Source organism: Montipora capricornis, chromosome 1 (genome assembly GCF_036669925.1).
Source record: "Montipora capricornis isolate CH-2021 chromosome 1, ASM3666992v2, whole genome shotgun sequence".
NCBI classification, from domain to species: Eukaryota; Metazoa; Cnidaria; class Anthozoa; order Scleractinia; family Acroporidae; genus Montipora; species Montipora capricornis.
The window spans coordinates 47,292,158-47,312,157 of record NC_090883.1 but is presented as its reverse complement, the minus strand read 5'-3'; the positions used below and the strand labels follow the sequence as shown (position 1 = coordinate 47,312,157).

The 20,000-nt window shown below is 40.1% G+C and overlaps 2 protein-coding genes and 1 non-coding gene across 3 annotated transcripts in view; 1 reads left to right on the top strand and 2 right to left on the bottom strand.

Moving 5' to 3' along the window:
• Positions 1–9,099, top strand: part of LOC138046530 (transmembrane protease serine 9-like) — an 18,387-nt gene extending 9,288 nt beyond the window's left edge. The window contains exons 5-8 of the mRNA XM_068893148.1: positions 1,717–1,761; positions 5,161–5,557; positions 6,888–7,114; positions 8,690–9,099. Coding sequence (XP_068749249.1) covers positions 1,717–1,761; positions 5,161–5,557; positions 6,888–7,114; positions 8,690–9,012 — 992 coding nt within the window. The 3' untranslated portion in view covers positions 9,013–9,099. The remainder of the gene's footprint in view (positions 1–1,716; positions 1,762–5,160; positions 5,558–6,887; positions 7,115–8,689) is intronic.
• Positions 2,418–2,490, bottom strand: Trnat-ugu (transfer RNA threonine (anticodon UGU)). The gene has a single exon. It is a non-coding gene; the product is annotated as a tRNA-Thr (tRNA).
• Positions 9,100–10,704: 1,605 nt separating the features above from the next.
• Positions 10,705–14,603, bottom strand: LOC138053799 (uncharacterized). The gene has a single exon (XM_068900347.1). It carries the CDS (start codon positions 12,183–12,185, stop codon positions 11,100–11,102), a length of 1,086 nt encoding a protein of 361 aa, XP_068756448.1. The 5' UTR covers positions 12,186–14,603; the 3' UTR covers positions 10,705–11,099.
• Positions 14,604–20,000: the final 5,397 nt, after the last annotated feature.

The window sequence follows — 20,000 nt, the reverse complement described above, 5'->3', positions numbered from 1 at the left end:
TTAAATTTGTTAATCAGCGGCTAGAATGCTTTATTATCCTTTTTGCTTCAAACCTCCAAACATACCGTTTTAAATCATCACTCTCGTATTATTATTTCGGAATAGGGTCAATCGAACGCACCCTAAAAGAACCTGTTGTATTATTTCTGTTGTATTATGCTTTGTAGAATATAACAGTGAGTGGCCATTCTGTTAAAAAAAAAAAAATTATCTTTAATCATCTTGTCACGTGACTTACAATTCTTGGCTTGCACCCACGTGATCAGACGGCCATGTTAGTGAGCTTTCGTGTACAAAACTAAGCAAAACGTCGCTTGCGTTTTGAACCAAATCAGCCAAAGACCATAATGATGTTTGTTTGTCCCTCCGGATTCATTTTGCATAAGCATTGTTTTTATTTACTCTTGGGACTTATAATGGTCTCAAGAGAAACTGAAAACAATGCTTATGCAACAGTTTGGTGGGAAAAACAAAGAGTATTATGGTCTTTTTGATATTGGTTAATTCCCAAAAGAATAAAAGAATTTTTCGCAGTCATTCAGTACACCGACATGGCGCCATGATGTCAGATGTAAGCTAAGGATACAAGTCATGTGACAGAACATTTGACTCCGTCACTTCTGTTGATAAAGGTTCTATGATAGAATGGGACGATGTGTTTGACAAAAAAAAAAAAAAAAAACATTTTTAAAACATATTTATTGGTGTGGATTAACTAATCAGATTCAACAATTGTTGGGTATGAGATAGTAAATAACCCAGTGAAACGGCATGTACTGAAACCAGGAACACCGGGACATTCCGGAACACCGGAACACTCCGGAACACCCCGGAAGATCAGAACACTCCGGAACACCCTGGAAGTAACCCAAAACCCTCAATTTGGCTAACCCTGGGCTTAGCTAGGCCTTAAGGCCTAGGGTTAGCCAAATTGAGGGTTTTGGGTTACTTCCAGGGTGTTCCGGAGTGTTCCGGTGTTCCGGGTTGTTACGCGTAGCACGAAGCTACTAACTATATTAACCAGTTCCTAATTCAATGAGGGGAACGTTGGGTCAGCGGAAATGCAGTATCCGTTAATTTTTAGGGCCGTATTTCGGAAATTGTAGTCCGAAAAGTTTGGAATTGCGGCATGATCAAACCATACGGAAAGCGGTTCTCGGATGTTTTGGTTCACGGTATTCGATGCAGAAATTACGTCACGGAATTATCAGCGCGATTCGTTTCAACAATCGTTTGCTGTACTGACAAAGGTAATCCGCGCGCGCAGAGCAACATGGGGAAGAAAATGTATAACATTAATTTCGGTTAACATAAGCACTCTGCACTAGGAACAATCTGTCGAGGCATACACCATGTGCTCATCGATGCTCTGGCTATGTTGACATTTAGTTGTTCACAGCTGTTAAATAATGGATTCGTATGAATCCCTTTGATTAATACAACGCAACAAAGGTACAACAGCTAGTAAGCGGGATCTTAGTTAGTAAATCAAACTTCTAAACATGCAATATATGGGGCTGAAGTTGTATAAGTGTTGAATTTATAATTTTGTTGTTTTAATTAAGGATTAATTATTGTTCTCATTCCCTCCATTTTGGCATTTTCGTTTCAACGGGTGTTCACTGTCACGTACTCGTCACAAATATGCTTTGCATCACTTCTTATTTTATGATTAGTTATAACACTCTTGGTCTAATAATCAATTTTTATGATTAGGCGGCGGAAGTGGAGGTGGAGGAGCTAGTGGCGGCAGTGGTAGAGGTAAGACTTTAGCTTTTTCCCCATTATTCTATTAAATTACATCACAAAGTAACTGGTTGGTTTTTAGGGGATTTCGTCTCCGGCTCTGGTGCATTGCTCTTCTCTTCAGTAGACGTATCAATGTTTTTGTACCTATTCCAGAGGTAAATAAATGGCACGCTGACTTGGCTGGTCAACGCGCCCAATATCTCGAGTGTCCAGCTCTGTAGTGGAGGCAAAATAAAACTTATTCACGACGTTCGCTATGCGTCTGTCCTCTAATAGGTCATAGGTGAGAACCAATCAAAATGATATGTGTGCATTATTGAGCTTATTAGTGCATGACGATCCAAAGCAACGACTTGTCTGAAAATGAAGCTAGCCCTTACTTGGCACCAGATAGTCTACTAGGTAAAAAACAAACAAGCAAAGAAAACAAGTGTCGCTTTAAGCTGGAACAAGTTATAAGGCAAAATGACAAGAGGAGTTCTTACTCTGAATTTAAGCTAATAATAAAAGTAAAAACTATACTTAATGGTGTTTTTAATTGGTTTGTATACAAATTATGGTCCTTGTATATATAGAATGAATTTAGAATGAAGAACTGGAAATCCAACGATGTAGTCACGAACCAGTACGAAATACTGACTGATCCATTTTGATTGAAAAACTTCATATGCCGTGAGTGGGAATCGAACCCGCGTTACCTGGATTACATGTCAGGTGTGCTAACCACTGCACCATCACGACAACCCTGCTGGATACTGCAGGGGATACTGCCGACACAGTTTTGTGAATTTCATGAAGAAGAACTGCAAGAAGAGCTGTAACTTGTGCGATGGCAGCGGCGGCGGCGCCGGCGGTGGCGGAGGAGGAAGCTGTAAGACCTTATTGTAGCTTAAAGTTTTTTTCTTAAAACAACCCTAAATCGCTCGAGTGAGTGTAGGACCCAGTGGGAAAGACTGTTGATGGGCTTGCTGCAAGCACGCGTATGGCGCAAACATAAGCACCAGCAACATACACGACTTTCATGTTTTCTGTATTTCATACACATATATCCATCTCTTACGAGTTCCTGAACTCACAAAATGGCCAACACCCAATTGGCTTCGTAGCGCAGTTGGTAGATCACTGTACCGGCTACGCAGAGGTCATGGGTTCAAGTCTGAATTGATTTTTTTTTTCAGGCTTGTAAGTCTAAAAAAAATTTCGCTGCTGCTAAAGTAAGCGCTCCTAATGATGATTTTCAAAAATTAACGTACACAAACACAGTGGCATTAATACGTTTTGATAATTCATGGCACCTCAAGTGGGGACAAAAGAAGTTCACATAGAAGCTATAGTATGCTGCTAATGCCGGCTTGCTGCGAAGTTGCGAAACAAGCCCTTGGCCTGTGAACTACTTTTCGGTATTCGTGCATCTATGCTGTGAACCACATGTACAGCAAACCAAGCCCACTGATGATGATTTTCAAAAATTAACGTACACAAACACAGTGGCATTAATACGTTTTGATAATTCATGGCACCTCAAGTGGGGACAAAAGAAGTTCACATAGAAGCTATAGTATGCTGCTAATGCCGGCTTGCTGCGAAGTTGCGAAACAAGCCCTTGGCCTGTGAACTACTTTCTGCCCGAAAACCTGAGTGGAATGGCGTCAATGTCGACACTCAAGCTTCATGATTTCCAATAGGGCTTTTCGGACCACAAGCACTTAAAAGATTTAACTTCATCACGGTATTTTAACTCGTTTCTGGGTTGAAAACATTGAAAAAATGTTGTTCGTGATCATAGTAACAATAGATTTGATTTAGATCTCGATAGTTATAGCACCGAACTTAAAAAATTGAACTAAATTTTTATACTGACTTCTGTCTGCTCTCGGTCTTGTTGCTTCTAACACAGAAATTAATTGGTCTGGAGCTGTCAGTTTGTTTCTTTTTTTACGATGTCAAAAAACAAAACTTGGAAACCTGTTTTTCACAATTAGTTTAATTTAAAAATTCTTTCGAATATATATTTCACTGATTTGATCTCGACCAGACTTCTTCCTTTATCTTTAATCTTTAATCGGTATACTTCTAAAACAGTAAAAACTATACTAGAAGTTTAAAATGGTAAAACGTAAGTAAATAGATGAAATTAAAAAAAAAAAAAAAAAAAAAAATATATATATATATATATATATATACAATAAAGAACGACGTCTACATTGATGCGATAATGGCTTTAAATTCACTTAGAGATTCAGGAATTACAGATCTTGAAAAATATATGCGGCTTCGAGCGACGAAAAAATGATAGCCATTTTAGAATACACTATTGGTCCTTAAGACAAATTTACAAAGGAACTACACATGATCAGTTCATGTCAACTTTTCGGTATTCGTGCATCTATGCTGTGAATCACATGTACAGCAAACCAAGCCCACTGATGATGAATTTGTTTACAAACTTGCACGAACTGGAAAATTACAAACAGCCACCCGAACCCAACAAAAGGGCAAAGCATGGTGGTGGACCTGGGGCCTGTTTCTCAAAAGTCCCGAAACTTTACGGGCCGTTTTCGGGTGTCACAATTCCCTTTGTATCTCAAGAACGGAGAGGATTTAAGTCGTCAAACTTCACAGTTATTTTTCTTTTTGTGACCTTTAAATCATGTTAAAAGATAGGATTTCCAGAACAAGCGGTTGACAGTTTCACAAATGGCTTTTCGGGTCCGAAAAGTTTTCGGGACTTTTGAGAAACGGGCCTCTGGGCCCAGTGGTTTACACGCTTGCCTGGAGAATGACTCGGTGATTCCGGGTTACAGACCCCGCTCTGACCATTCGTTCAATTTGTTCCTGGTAGTCCCTGGTTCAACATTCCAGCTGCACTTGTAATTAGCCAACTGGTTTGCCTCCGGACAGTTTGGATTCTTAACAGTTGTTGCTGTTGTGCTCTGTCGTTTCGTTGATTGTGTTTCATTGGCCCTGAAAATTAAATTTGTATTGTATTGTACTTAGGTAAACTACAAGAACTTTTGCTCTCAACGACTAGATCGTCCCGATATCTTAATTGTGGTAGCTATAAAATCACCTGTTCTCGTACTACGTACCATATGCATCAAATGTCTTTTTTCCAGAGGATGATTTCCGATTGGAATAAACTACCAGATTCCGTTGTGCTGGCCCCAAGTCCAGAAACCTTCAAGAGATAAACGCTGACCAAATGTTCTATAATTATTAATTCTCACTTGCACTGGCATTGTTTTATTTTAAGCTTGCACATTTATTTCTCACCTGTACTTCTTATTTCTTATACTGCACACTCACAGCAATCTTCTTATAAGAAGGAGTTGGGCTGCACGGTAAGAATAAGAAAAAGAATAATAATAAGAATATGAAACATTTAGAAGCCGATTTTCTGCTTTATATTAGCTTGTCAGGACAAAAGAAGCAGTTGCAACAGGTGGGCCAATAGCGGATATTGTAAAGGTAAATATGAAAGGTTCATGACGGCAAACTGCCCGAAAAGTTGCAAACTTTGCGGAGGCGGAGGCGGAGGCGGAGGCGGAGGCGGAGGCGGAGGCGCAGGCGGAGGCGGAGGCGGAGGCGGAGGCGGTGGCGTTGCTAGTGTGTCAACGAAATGTGGCTACAAACCATCTGCTCGGATTGTGGGCGGCACCGAGGCTCCAAAAGGCGCTTGGCCGTGGCAGGCACAAGTTCGTTCAACGTCTGGTTTTACGTTCTGCGGTGGCACTTTAGTAAACCCCGAATGGGTGGTGACGGCTGCGCACTGCACGAGTGAGAGAACGGCATCACAGATACGTATCAGGTAAGGGCCTCTGACAGGTAACTAATGCCTGTTATAACATCTTGGTTTCCTTATCACTCGGGCTTTCCAGAGAAAACACCGAGGTTAATTTTTGGCTTCGGTTTTTTTGCGTTCAGTCACAAATCAGTCATTTAAGCTTGTAAAGCCCATGCGCGAAGTTAACCAAAGAGGAACAAGTTTCAATAGTAATAGAAAGCTTTTTCGGCTTACTGGGCAATGTACGTTCCATTTCAATCGGTCATAAAGGGTGTTATTTATGAAGAGCTATTTTTTCTCGATTTTAACTCGGGAGTATTTTAAAGAAATCCGAGTGCTCCTTTGCAGGAGTCGAACCTTCGATCCTCTGATTACTAGTTCGGATGCTCTACCACTGAGCTGTAACAAATGATCGGAAACATCCGAGTGTTCCTTTGCAGGAGTCGAACCTACGACCTTCCTATTACTAGTTCGGATGCTCTACCTTGGAACTATAGGAGACTCGTCAGTGGTGACTCGGGGATACTCGGAAAAAATCCGAGTGCTCCTTTGCAGGAGTCGAACCTACGACCTTCCGATTACTAGTTCGGATGCTCTACCTCGGAACTATAGGAGACTCGTCAGTGGTGACTCGGGGATACTCGGAAAAATCCGAGTGCTCCTTTGCAGGAGTCGAACCTACGACCTTCTGATTACTGGTTTGGATGCTCTAAACTGAACTAAAGGAGACTCTTGGAAACTACCTTCACGTGAAAATAGCACTCTTTTCAATTGACGTCACGATCTAGCGCCCAAAGCATTGTGGGATTAATATGCGGACAAAGACAAAAACACCGCCCACCGGTGGCTCAGTTGGTTGAGCATCAGGCTGCCATGCGGAAAGTTGTGAGTTCGACTGGAAAATGCTATTGACCCGCATTAGTACCAGGATCTAAATTGTCTAAATGTTGCATTTTAACCCCGCTGAATAAAATAAAGGGATTTCTTTTTCGATGTTGACGGATACTCGGAAAAAAAATCGGTGCTCGAACCTTCGACCTATGGTTTTGAGATAATCGACCATTTCCGAGTTGATGTCCGCCTCCTCTTCAAAGCGAGTCTAAGTGCACAAAACCTTCGCACTTAGACTCGCTTTGACGAGGAGGAAAACGTGATCTCGGAAATGGCCTATTTCCTTCTCACAACTCTTTTACAGGCGCTTTAAACAAGCAAATCAGGTGATGTCTCTCGTTTAGTTCGATATCAAAAACATGATTCGTATTCTTAAAAATTGCACCAAAAATCATGTGGTTAGGTATCTATATGAATAAAATGTTTTAAGCTGTGACGTTTTTCCTTTCTTTTCAATCTCAAGGCTAGGAGCTCATTATCGCTCAAGCACTACAGGGACTGAACAAGATTTCACAGTCGAAAGAATCATCAATCACGAATCATACAGGAAGCCGAGAGGTCTGGCCCACGACATTGCCCTGTTGAAACTGAGCAAGGCTGCAGAAATGACCAAAACCGTTGGATTGGCTTGTTTGCCAGATCATAGCAACAGTTTGCAAGAGATCGATGGCAAGAATTGCTGGGTGACAGGTGCAGTACTCGCGTTTTTAGTTTGGCGATAGCTTAGGGTGCAGGGATCGCGCAGTGGTGAGAGCATTCGCCTGTCACCAATGTGGCCCGGGCTCAATTCCCAGACTCGGCGTCACATGAGGGTTGAGTTTGTTGGTTCTCTTCTCTGCACTGAGAGGTTTTCTCCGGGTATACCGGTTTCCTCTCTCCTCAAAAACCAAGATTTGACTTAATTTGCGTAAATTGATAATTTCAACTTACATTGTCCCCAATTAGTGCTCCAGCTCTAGAACGACTAGACACCTAAATAAATAAAGTTCCTTTCCTTACTTAGTCAAGGGAAATGAATAGATAACCTTTTTGTTTGCTTTCTTATGCATGACACAATCTTTTCCGGTTAAGGTTGTTATGGATTAGGGTTATGTTAATTTCGAATGGATAGCCTTTATCCCACAAAATACAGACAATTTATTAACCTATGCTAAGACATGCTCATACCTGAATGACACGACAGTTTGTACATGTAACCTGTTTGTACGTTCAGCCATAGGACACTTTCAAAAATTCTATAATACTCTTTGCTTGCCCTCCAAAATCCGGCATTGTTTTTAGTTCTCTTGGGACCATTGTACTGAAGTGCCCGGAGAAACTGGAAAAAATTCTTCTTCAAGATTTTAGAGGGCAAACAAAAAGGATAATGGTATTTTTGAAAAAGGCCTATTTGGCAATGTGTACGTTGGAGACTTGCTGTGGGTTTCCTGTGTTCCGTCTTAGGTGATTGCCCAAGTTCAATAAAAAAAAATAAAATACGGGCATAAATATTCTAAATGAGAAACTTAGTTTCCCTGGCCTACCAAACACTTTTGCTGAACACCTGTTCCAAACCAAATTCATGACATTAGGAGAAAACATGTTTTGATCATGGATACTAAAGAGCAAGCGGAACCCTACAAGCCAGAGCGGTTTTCAAATGAGTGCCGTAAAACCAAAACCACAGTAATTGCTTTGGCCAATCAAAAAGGACGGAGACAATCTAGTAAACCAATCAAAACTCGAAGAAATTGCACGTAGCCGACACAAAGAGCAGGAAATGTGCACGTGCGAGCCACGATTGGTTTTGGTTTCACTTCTGATTGGTTAAAAAACTGGCGCGAGAACTTTGAACCAATCACTGAATGAAGTAGAGCGGTTTTCAAATGAGTGTCGTAAAACAAAAACCAAAGTAATTACTTTGGCCAATCAAAAAGGACGGGGACAATCCAGTAAACCAATCAAACTCGAAGTAATTACACGCGCGGGAAAATGTGCACGCGCGAGCCACGATTGGTTATGGTTTCACTTCTGATTGGTTGAAAAAGTGGCGCGAGAACTTTGAACCAATCACCGAGCGAAGTAATGCAAAACCAAAGTAATTCGCTAATTACTTTCGACACTCAATTGAAAATCGCTCCAATGAAATAATCGTAGCTACAATTTTTATCGTTTAACACTATCAATCAGTAATTCCCGAGTAGTTTTACCGACAACACTGCACAAAAAGAATCTTAAGTTTTGCTTAATAAAGCCTTATCCCTTACGTTCATTTTTTTTTTTCAGGTTTTGGAACCTTATCGTCAGGGGGGTCCCTCGCTAAGGTCCTCATGCAAGTTTCTGTGCCGATTGTCACGCAACCTACATGCAAGAGTGCTTATGGTTCAAGCATTCACGATTCCATGGTCTGTGCTGGACTTGCCAAGGGCGGCAAAGACTCTTGTCAGGGCGATTCTGGGGGACCCATGGTCTGTGAACAAAACGGCAAGTACTTCCTTGAGGGAGTGGTGTCTTGGGGAAGTGGTTGCGCATCTCCTGGCAAATATGGCGTCTATTCCAGGGTCCGCTACTTGAAGGAATGGGTTGATAAAAAAATGACGAGTTTCTGAAGACAGTAAGCCTTTGCAGCAATAAAATGAATCGTATATCCAAACATTAGCAAGAAAATGACAATAGCAATAAAATGATTGATAAAACGCTCGGGAGTTTAATTTACTCATTCCAGTCGTGTGTTCCTCCATTACCTGTGCGCCAGTCGTTCAGAAGCAGATTAACACTAATCTGCCATTAATTACCAACCAAGGTTCGAGTTTTGAATTTTGCTCGTGAAAAAAAAGCCTTTTAACAATCAAATTTTATGAGTACTAAAACAAAAATCTAAGAGTAGAAGGCTAAAAATCTTGTGGAAACATTTTTGATCGGTAAATTAAGAGGCCCTGACAGAGAAAGCGTGTCAGACCCTGGAAATGGGGGTTGGCCAAATTCAATGAAACTTGGTGATGACATTGACCTTGACGAGTTATTTCTAAATCCCAGTTTTATTTGTCTTCACTCTTTCTTCCTTTCAATTTTTTAGGGGGGTCCCATTTTGGAGTCTCAGAGTACAAAAAAACACCCATGTGAGAGTTGACTTCCAAGTCCCATTACGATAAAAGCATAAAGTTCAAAGAACATCTAATAGTATAGGATGTTTCTACTAAAACCATACTTTTATATCGTTTATGGCTTTGGGGTATATTATCATTGGGATGAGATAGGTATGGCACTGAATGTATGCAAATTTCGACCCCCCTGAAAATACGAAAAATAGGCCAAATTCAAGAAATCATCATTTTTACCTGTAATCCTATTAAGGAAGAAGACACACGTCATGAGTTACCTAAGGGCATCTTCAGTCCAAAACAGGATAGAAAAATTTTGGTCAGTAAGCTTTGCTGCTTTCCCGGCATCATTATTACGGAACACTTTTGCAAAAAGACCTCATTTGCATAAACAGAATTTTCTCAAAAATCACTGCTAAATCAGTTTTTTCCATAGTCTGGCTACCTTTTTAGGCTCTGAAAATAGTCTACTAGTTTACGACCAATTTAAGGGAAAAATTGCGCCGTGAGTTATAAAATTACTCCTGGCTAATCCATATTTTGGATTTTAAGGTGGCTAGAAAAGTTCCTATCACTTCCCAGCACTTATACTTTGGTGGGTTAATACCGTAAAGAGCCGAATGAAACAGCAATTTTCCTCACAAAACACACGCACGGCTTTCATTCACTCTCCTGATTTCTGACTTCTCTAAGACAGAGATGTTATTACAACCACGTGGTAATTTCACAACCCATAATGTAACAACATTCGTTCCGTCACAATACTACCTCTCTTTATCAGTTGATGCAATAAAAATTGTATCAAAGGAATGCCCAATTGTTGAACAAGTTGTGGTCAATCTCTTTACATAAAAGGGTTACCATAGCAACAGTATAACCTGTTAAAACACCCTTAATTTTAGCTTCAAGTGCTTACAACTCAAAAACGAGGTGACCCTCATTGTTTATCATCGAATTGTGATCAACACATTAAGCTACAACTTTCTGGAAAGCTTAAAAATGTTCCATCACAGGGGTCAGAGCTACCTTAAATTTTCCAAATTTAAATTGACACAGTACCATTTTGATAGAATATCTTTAAACTTTGCAGAAAGTTGTATCTTTGCGTGTTGATCAAAATTCGATAATAGAACATTAAGGTCACCAAGCTGGTTTTTTAGTTACAAGCACTTATAGCCAACATTAAGGGTGTTCAGTTTTAACAGCTGAACTTTCGCTATGGTAACCTGTTATGACAATGGACTAAAGGTATAACAATGGTTTCAGCATTCTAATAAAGAAGTTTGTCATTTATGTACGTTATGGGACACCAAGTGTTGCAATATTTCTAAGCATCTACGATCATAAAATAGAAAACTCGATTGCTCTATTGTACCTTATTTAAGACAACATATTATGTCCGCAGACTTAACTTCTTCTGTCTTTAATGAAGGTTAAATATTTTGTTTGGTCTCATACCCTGGATACCAGCAGCAACTCAATGATCATCGCAAAGACAGCTGCATGAAGTAAGGAGCTCTTGGAGTGCTTGAATAAAAGTTGCCTTTCGTGAGAGCGGGCCTTCAAAGTGACGTTAAATTGGTTACACATCGACCTTACATTCTAACATTGGCTTTTGTCTTTTTTAGAGCCCATCCCAGTTGTGCCTCACCAGGGGTTCCTTGAAGACCACCAGCAATTGCTGCATCGGATTGGTAATCAGAGCAGATAGGTTTTTGGCTCTGACCCTTTACAGACGTGGCAATTGACGCCCACCGTCGGCGGATTGTGTCATACACGGATTTTTTCTCTTGTAGCAGGACATGACGCCCGGTATCCATGTGACCATCAGCCTTTTGTAGCGTGCTAAACGTTTGGATGCATGCTGGTTCCATACATGGGAACGTGGCGACCAGGTTAAGAGGATCTTTAGTTCCAGCCCCTGCCTGTCTTCTCTGCGTTGTAATAATGGATTCTTGTGACCATTCACCCACTCTCCTCAGCCCTGACGTATCTTGTGTATACGTAAAAATTGAATTAGGTATCTTTTGACCTGCCCCAATGCCATAGGCTTGCCAGACTGTGATAATGTCTCTCTTAAAGGAGAAGTTGTTGTACTTTGTGATATTTGGAATCTTGTTAGAAGCAACTTTTGTAGACATCTGAGAGGGATCTACTGTGCACACTGCTACTCGAGTTCCTGTGATGCTGGGGGGTGATTCAAGTGCATTCTTTACATCTTGGGCTGTCTGTATGTCGTTATTCTCTGCCACATAATTCCTCAGACGCTGCTTGCACGGAGCTATTCGTCGGTCACATAGATCTTTGCCCGCCAGTGGATCAGAAAAATCGTACCTAACAACCTCTATTCCACTACGCTTACTGGTGGAATTTATTGTGGACAACAGGGCGGAATTGTGATAGCATCCTGCATTGTCACTTCTTAGTATTGCTCTTTTCACGGAAGGATGCGTTTCTTTGACGGTGCCTAGAACCTCTTCAAGAATGCAACAAACATAAAACCAATCCTGTTTACAACTGTCAAATACGGCTATGTAAGCGTGGATTTGGTATTCGCATTCTGTTGGCTTGCAATTGGAGTGCTCAGATGAATGAACAACTGCTGAAAAATGCCAATTCATTCCTCTCATGCCAAAAAACTCTGACTGTGTTTCTCTGTATTTCATAGCAAGAAGCTTCATGGCCCAGTCATTGATGACTAAAATGGTTTCACTATTCAGAGCATTCAAAGCATCCTGCGATATCTTGCTAAAATGGTCGAAGCAAATGGGATTTCCACGCCTCAACTTCTGTTACGTGATGTTCCCATTCCCACCTTGCTCTTTCCCTTTGCTCTTCTGTCAAACTTATGTCGTTGTTCTCCACTTTCTCTTTAATGCTATTCAGGATTTCTTTAATGCTTTGGCATTGTAAACATACCAGGTCGTGCTCATGGTTGCAAGGGCTGCAAAACTGGTCTTGGCCAGGATCTGATAGGGCAAACTGGATGCAGTGATCAGGACAATGTTCATGGGGACCCAAATTACATTTATAATCACACTTAAGGTATTTCTTTCCTGCTCTTAGTCGTTGGGCAGTTTCTCTTCCCCAAGTAGCTCCTGCACCATTAGTTGCTAGCGTTTCAGCAAGCCTCTCTAGTGTTTCAAAGGCCTCAATCCCAGCTGTCGATGTATTGTCCAGACCTTGGAGGGACTTTTGCCTCGAAGCACTGCAACATTCCATGATTCTAAAACAAGTGCGCTCGTTCAGGGGTTCTTTGCCTTCCTGTTTGCATTCTTGTTGATACAAATGAATGATTTTGGTTGTTGTCATCGTCGGCACAACTGCTGGTATGGGTAGAGTTACTCCAGAGTTCAGCTTCAGCTTTTTAGTACCAAAGGCAACATCTTGTAGAAATGTGGATCTTGAAATAAAGAGAATGATTTCCCTGACTTTGTCCATGTCTAGACGACATCAAAACAGCTTCTCGGGCACCTTTGTTTCACCAGCACCTATTCCGCTGGCATGCTTTCTGGAATTTTCTATTTGTTGTCTGGAGATGTCAGGAATAAGTTCCTGAAGTTCTGTTTGGCTGTACTTGTCACATATAAGTGAAAGTATTTGAATCCGTGTAGATCTATTTTCAGACTCGTTGTACGCCGCTACTATGGCTTCTACCCCAGCATCAAGGACTAAAGTATTCTTAGGTCTCTCGTGTGACAGCTGATAGTTGATAGCTGATTGCCACAGAGGTCCTTCTTGTGAAGGTGCGACCGTACGCAAAACAAGAGTAATAGCTTCCTCTACTTTCTTTGTGTACTGTCTCTTTGTTTTCTCAGACGTTTCATTCCAATCGTAATCAATGTACTGCAAAAAAGGTTGGAAACTGACCTCTGAAATGCTAGTAAGAGCATTATTCAAGATTGCAAGATGTTTGCGTTGAAGTTCACCCTCTGGCAAGTAGACACTGACGTTTTCTTCTTGGGATGAAATGCTTCTTGCTGAAACGAGCGAATCCAAGGATACACGGGTATCACAAGCTTCCTGTCTCCTCACTCGAGATTGTCTGGGAACAGATTTGAATGTTGACCCTGTAAGTGGCAATTCATGGGGCTTTGCGTCTTGATCAAGTGATTCCCTGCAAGTTCTGCAGATCACTGCAAAAAGAAGATTATTTGTCAGACATTGACTCATTCTTACTAAACTTCAAAAAGTGCAAAGTGACCACCTGAAAGATTATGACGTACAAAGCCTTGAGAAATACCCCACAAGCAATCTCTGCACCTTTCTCCAGTTTCTCTTTTTTATTGACTCGAGTAGATAGCTTGATTGCAGGCTATGGGTTGACTTATTATTACCTGAGCCAATTGCAACAGTAACACGTGTCTGCTCGTATATTACACGCCATCTCTTTGTTTATGCGACGAGGGTTTTTCTTTAGCTTGCTTGCGATTCTCTTTAGTCTTGAGGATTCCACATCGTGGTGGTTAGGATGACAACAGCAGAACAAATATATACATGTATGTATTTTTTGGCTTTCAATCTGGTGTATCTTTGAACAAAGCTGGTTCAACAATAATCAGCATTTGTTTGGTTCATTACCTTCACTTGGTACATAGTAGTGTACTTGGCACGATGTTTGGGACATATGGTCAACTTTATAACGTCATTACCGCCAAAGGGAATTCCTGCAAGGTTGAGAATGAGTTCCCACTCTGCGATAGCAGCAACCTCAGCTTTCGGAATGAAAAGAAGCACAGCAGTACTTACGGCCAATTCAAATGAGCCGAGAAACCAGCCTAGTAAGTTGGCTCGTTTAGCGAGATGAATTTTGACCACTGTTTTTTGGGAAATCGGGTTTTAGCTTGATCATCGCGCAGAACATTTAGTGACGCGATCACAAGTTAACAGAAAGGCATGGCGTATTGGAAGGTATCCGTGGCTCGTATTTCCAATTGTTTTATTACTGAAAGGTTTTAAATCTTAAACAACAGGGTCAAATTGATTTAAAAATCTGAGAAAAAACACATAATCAACCTCCAGCCGCTCTTTTAGGAAAAGCTTGCATATTTGAAACCTTTTTCATCAGTCCCGGTAACCTGGTCTGGATACCAGGATGTTAGTCCAGGGTACCAGGGCCAGGCTGCCTTCTTCTGGTGGAAATTTGAGTCTTTCAGTCATAAATTTTTCCATTTAGTTTTTATGATCTTTTTGCTGTTACCAATTTTGACGTTTTTTTCTTTCTGTTGCAAGATAATAAAGCTAGCTCCTGGCCATTCTCATTAAAACACTATATATCAGCCTGGACAATGCCCCTTTAAGGTCTAGTTAAAACAAGGGTATGGGGATTTTGAGGAACGCTAGGAGCGAGAAAGTTTATGTTACTAGGGACTGGGAAATAGTTTTTTGTATTTTTATTGTTTTGTTTCATCGACAGTATGTGAAGCCGAAGGGAGACGAAACAAAATGGTCTTTTCATACCTTCCTGCACAAAATAACTCTTTGCACGACTAAACTGATATTTTTTGTCGTATTTTAGATATGCTGTTCAATAAAGACCCTTTGTCAAAAAGTTACTGCTGATCGTAAGACTGAGAAAAAACGGAATAAACTGTATTATCATAAGGGCAAAAGCACCTGAGTAAACACTTTAATTAGGTTACTTCAATTAATTTACTTAAATAACAACTGATGCGTTAAATAACCACGGAAATTTGGACAAACGTTAAAGAACCATACAGGGTACGGAAAGATTTAAATGCTTTGTAACATTGTTAACCTTAATTGAAAATCTCTGCTTTGTTGGGAAAGGTAATGGTCATTTTTGGAAATTAGAATAAACAGAGCTCACGTCTAGTCTTGTAGAAAGAGCGAACGCAACAACACAAAAGTTGTATTTATGCAAACTTTACGGCATTCTAGGCTGTGAAAAACCACCATAAATAGTTTTAGGGCGTGAATTAGCAGCTTGAATATTTCTGCCAATCGGATTGTTTTCATGGATTTTATTAAGTGTAAAAGTAATTCGCTAATTTAGAAGCAAAAATGAATGAACTGGTGACAAAACCAGATAAATGTTGTTATCATACCAACATCATTTTTCCACGTATAAGGAGACGAAGCATAATAGAACCTGACTATTTTGCAACTGATTGGTCCGTCACACTGTAACAATGTTTTACTCACTAGTCGTGTTTGTGTTCCCTGCCTTTGGTCGACCTCTCATGCCCGACGCTCTGGAACCTTTTTACTTATTCTTAAGCCATGGCCCCATGTCCGACGTGCAGGACATTAGAGAAATAATGACATCGTCACGTAGCGCCCATTTTACAGCGCCACAAGGGTCTGAGTTATTGCCAAATGAACAGTAAGTCATCTTCGAATTCAACTATTTAGCTGCAAGTTCTGTAATTGTTCGACCCATGGAGACTGGTGCCAAATTGTAACTAGTCCTCACTACAAACACGGACAACATGAAGAACGACCAGTATTACGACCTTGCAACATTTTTTCCATTATTTTGCTTCAGAAAACTTACTATATCACTTACTATAATACGATATTTCTTACTATAATACGATTAATTGTTTTTGTAATAGCTGTATAGCCAGTGTTGTAAGTTAAATTTAGTAGTCCCACATCCGGGTTGGCCAGAAGCGTTTTCATGACTCGTATCACAGTTATGTTATTTTCCCTTTATTTTGTTTACACGAAATCAATATTTCTCATTTATAAAACATTTGCTTTCCCATAAAAAATTATCTTGGCTAGGAAAAGACTGATATAGCAGTGAGTTTTAAGTCAAAATTTTGTTTATACAAATGAGGTCATTTTGCACAAGTGTTGAGTAATAGTGATGCCGGGAAAGCAGCAAAGCTTAAGGACCCAAATTTTTCAATCCTGTTTTGGATTATAGATATCCTTAGTTAACTCATGACGTGTGTCTTCATTGGTAATAGGATTACAGGTAACAATTATGGTTTCTTGAATTTGGCCTATTTTTCGTATTTTCGGGGAGGTCGAAATTTACATACATTTAGTGCCATGCCTATCTCTTCCCAATAATTATATCCCCCAAAGTCATCAACCGTATTAAAGTAGGTTCTTAGTAGAAACATCCCATACCATTATATATTCTGTGAGCTTTCTACATTTATTGTAATGGTACTCCAAAGTCAACCCTTATAAGGGCGTTATTTTTGTACTCTGAGACCCCTAAATGGGACCCCCCTGAAAAAATTGAACGGAAGATAGAACGAAGAAAAATAAAACCGGATTTAATAATAAATCATTAAGGACAATGTCCTCACCAAGTCTCGTTGAATTTGGCCAACCCCATTTCCAAGGCCTGACACGCTTTCTGAGTCAGGGCCTGTTAAGTGAAAGAAAAGTTTTTTCCATATGAAAGGGCGTGGGGGCTCCTCGGAAATTTTGAATTAAACCACTGAAGAAACCCTTTCTGGGCGTGGTCCGGCCTTTTTTCGACCCCTAAAAGAAACAATATTTAAAAGATATCAAAAGTATATTGAGAAAAAAGTCTCTCCAGATTTTTGATTTTGAGGCTTAGGAGCATCTGAAGGCTGAATAGCCTCATTTCTACCACATTGTATCCAGGAAGCCCACAAGTTCTCAGTAGAACTCAAAACAGATTGGTCTAAATAAAGAATATAATTCCCTTTCCTGTCATGCTAAACTAATTTCCATGATATCCCAATTGTTCTCTAGAATTATGATGAAAGATTGCAATCAACCCAACACGTTTTTGGGCACTTTTTTACGTACTTTTATTTGGAATGACTTACATTTAAGCACTTTCATGATAAAGAATGCATAAAGGAGATTGGAGGCGGGAGACATAACAGAATGTCTTCCCAAATATTTCACTTCACCTGTTTGCCCGAGGCACATGAAATTTTTATGTCCATGATGTAATACATCAAACACGGAAAGGAATGTTGGTTAGTGTTTCATCGGATTCGGCCTCGTTTTCAACTCGCTTCTTGGTGTTCGGATATCCGATGAAACTCGTTTTGCGAGTGTTTGATATTGCTTCTCAAAGGAATCAGTACACTGTATTGGCAAAATTAATTTATGCTAATTTAGACCACAAAAACTTAATTTATTGGCAAGATGGGAATTATCATGGCAGTCACGTCTCTGCAAAGTGACTACAAGACTTAAAAGTACTTTGTCCTTGACACCTTTGTTTTGACAGGAACCCCTATGAGCCTTAAATTAGATTCCATCTCAAGATTCAAAGATTCAAATTGTCTAAATATCCCAGGAGCTTCTAAATATCTGTTTAAATATTCGGATATTTGTAGCTAGGCCTACTTTTGAGCCACCGATCACAAGTAGCCGCCTTTGCAACAATAATACAAGGCTGGCACATAACCTTTGAGTTTTCCAGAAAATAAAAGTATTTTTTTAAATATTATATTATTAATTTTCTCGATTATGACTATGACGTGTGAGGAGGAAGCGGTGAGGCAATCGAAGAGCGACGGTAAAGCTTGAAATATCAGTGACTTTCCGTATCCAGCCAGAAAATTGACAAATATGCCATTCTTGCCCTTTACGAGTCCCTAGACTGCAGACAACTGGAAATGACTTCTATTTTGAATAAAGAATAGGCATTAATAACGGCTTGCTCGAAGTCCGTTGCGTAACTACGGTTTTTCTGACCCGTCACGTTCTTCATTCGGATTTATTCCTTTCCAACTAAAAGTGTCCTACTTCTGAACTCACCCTCCAGAATTTTGAAGGTTCGATATGACTGGCTTAGGATGGGAAAGGAATATGGCGCTCGGTTAAGCGGGCGTTTGTGGGGAGTAAGTGAGATAAACGACTTCCCTAAAAACGACTGCGTGGGAGGCTATAAAAAACCCAGGTCATTCTATTTTTTTTTTTGTTCACGATTAGCTACTCCCAAAATAAGCTCCAACGTCAATATGGAAAGAAGGAGAAACACGAATTTATTCCATTAATGACGATCATTCCGGAACAAGGAGAATAAAGGCCGTTTACAAACTCTTTTAAATAAATAATAGCTTTCCCTTTCGGTTCATCCACTAATAACTAAACTGAGCACTATGTGACGAATAGTAAAGAAATTCTTATTTCTACCAGCCGCATTTGACTTCGTCCATTACACCTCCGGGGGGGGGGGGGGGGTACTGCCATATATGGACTATATAGGTATGTGCCGCTGTGAAGGGTATGGTTTTCAAGCAGTTTACTCTAGGATAGAGTATATAAATCATAGCCTTTCGGTCTAGAATAGGGTATCATTTTTAACGAAAGTGACCAGTCGGTTGAATATTTTATCAAGACTAAGGAAACCAGAAATTCCCACTCAAGAATATAAAAAAAATCAAATCAGCAAAGTTTAAGTTTACGTAACTCGGCCTCAAGAGTGTCAATAAATGGCTATCATGAAACACCTCTGGATATTATTAACTATCAAGAATCGGAATTTAGACGGAAATCGGTGGGAGTTTACTCTAGTATAGGGTAGCAAAATTCAGCCGAACTAGCGCTGGTATAAGCTAAGGGTTCCAGGGTCCCAGCGGCACATCCCCACCCAGAAACTCCTAAAGTGCCCCCCCCCCCCCCCCCATCCCGGGCACTACACTGATAGCCTTACGTAAACATTTCAAACGTATTGAAAATAAAAGGTACACAATTTACTTAAACAATTCACATACTTTACTTATGGCTCCCCATAGACCAGGATCCAGTAAGGATCGTAAGGGTAATTTGGAAGTTGAAGGGATTGTTTCATGAACCTCTTAGTATTCACGTAATATTTTACCCCCAGGCAATGAAAAAACAGTGAGCAATGAGTTTGATTTCTAGTTTATAATAAGTTAACATGCACTTAACAAAAATGACGAGGAATGATCGACTTCAAACATTTCCTTTTATCCCGGCAAAGTTTTGCCCTTAATGACGTACAATGCAAAACTTTTTTGCAACACGAAAAAGAAACAAGAAATTTACAGAACTTTGCGTGCAAGAACTGTTTAACCGCTGTGCAAATACGGTAATTTGGAATTTGAAGCTGTGTTTGATGAAGTTGTTACTATTGACACAATTTTTACCCCTCTGCCAATAAGAAAAGGGTAAACAGTTGAACACAGCCTTTATAATTCTTTGGTAGTTTATTAATCTTTAAAGGTTTCTCGATCTTCATCGGTCACTTTACCGTATCTTCAAGACATTTAAGAGTTTCCTGTTGAAGACTCCGTGCGAACAAAAGAGGTGAGACTTTACCCCAATGCCATACTTATACTTCAATACGTCAATCTTCAGAGCAAGATGCTCATGTTAAAACGTTCGACAAACTAGTGAAATACAAAACAAGATAAAGTATGAGTTATGCCGCATACACAAATGTAAAAATACGAAATTTTTGACAAACTATTAAAAAGTAATCGGTAGCAAGTGTTTAAAAAATCTCTGCATCGGCATACTTTGGAGCCTCCCTAATTAATAAGGGGCAAGGCTCTACACTG

Coding starts and splice junctions, on each gene's coding strand:
- LOC138053799 (XM_068900347.1), bottom strand. CDS start 12,185: ATGAAGCTTCTTGCTATGAAATACAGAGAAACACAGTCAGAGTTTTTT.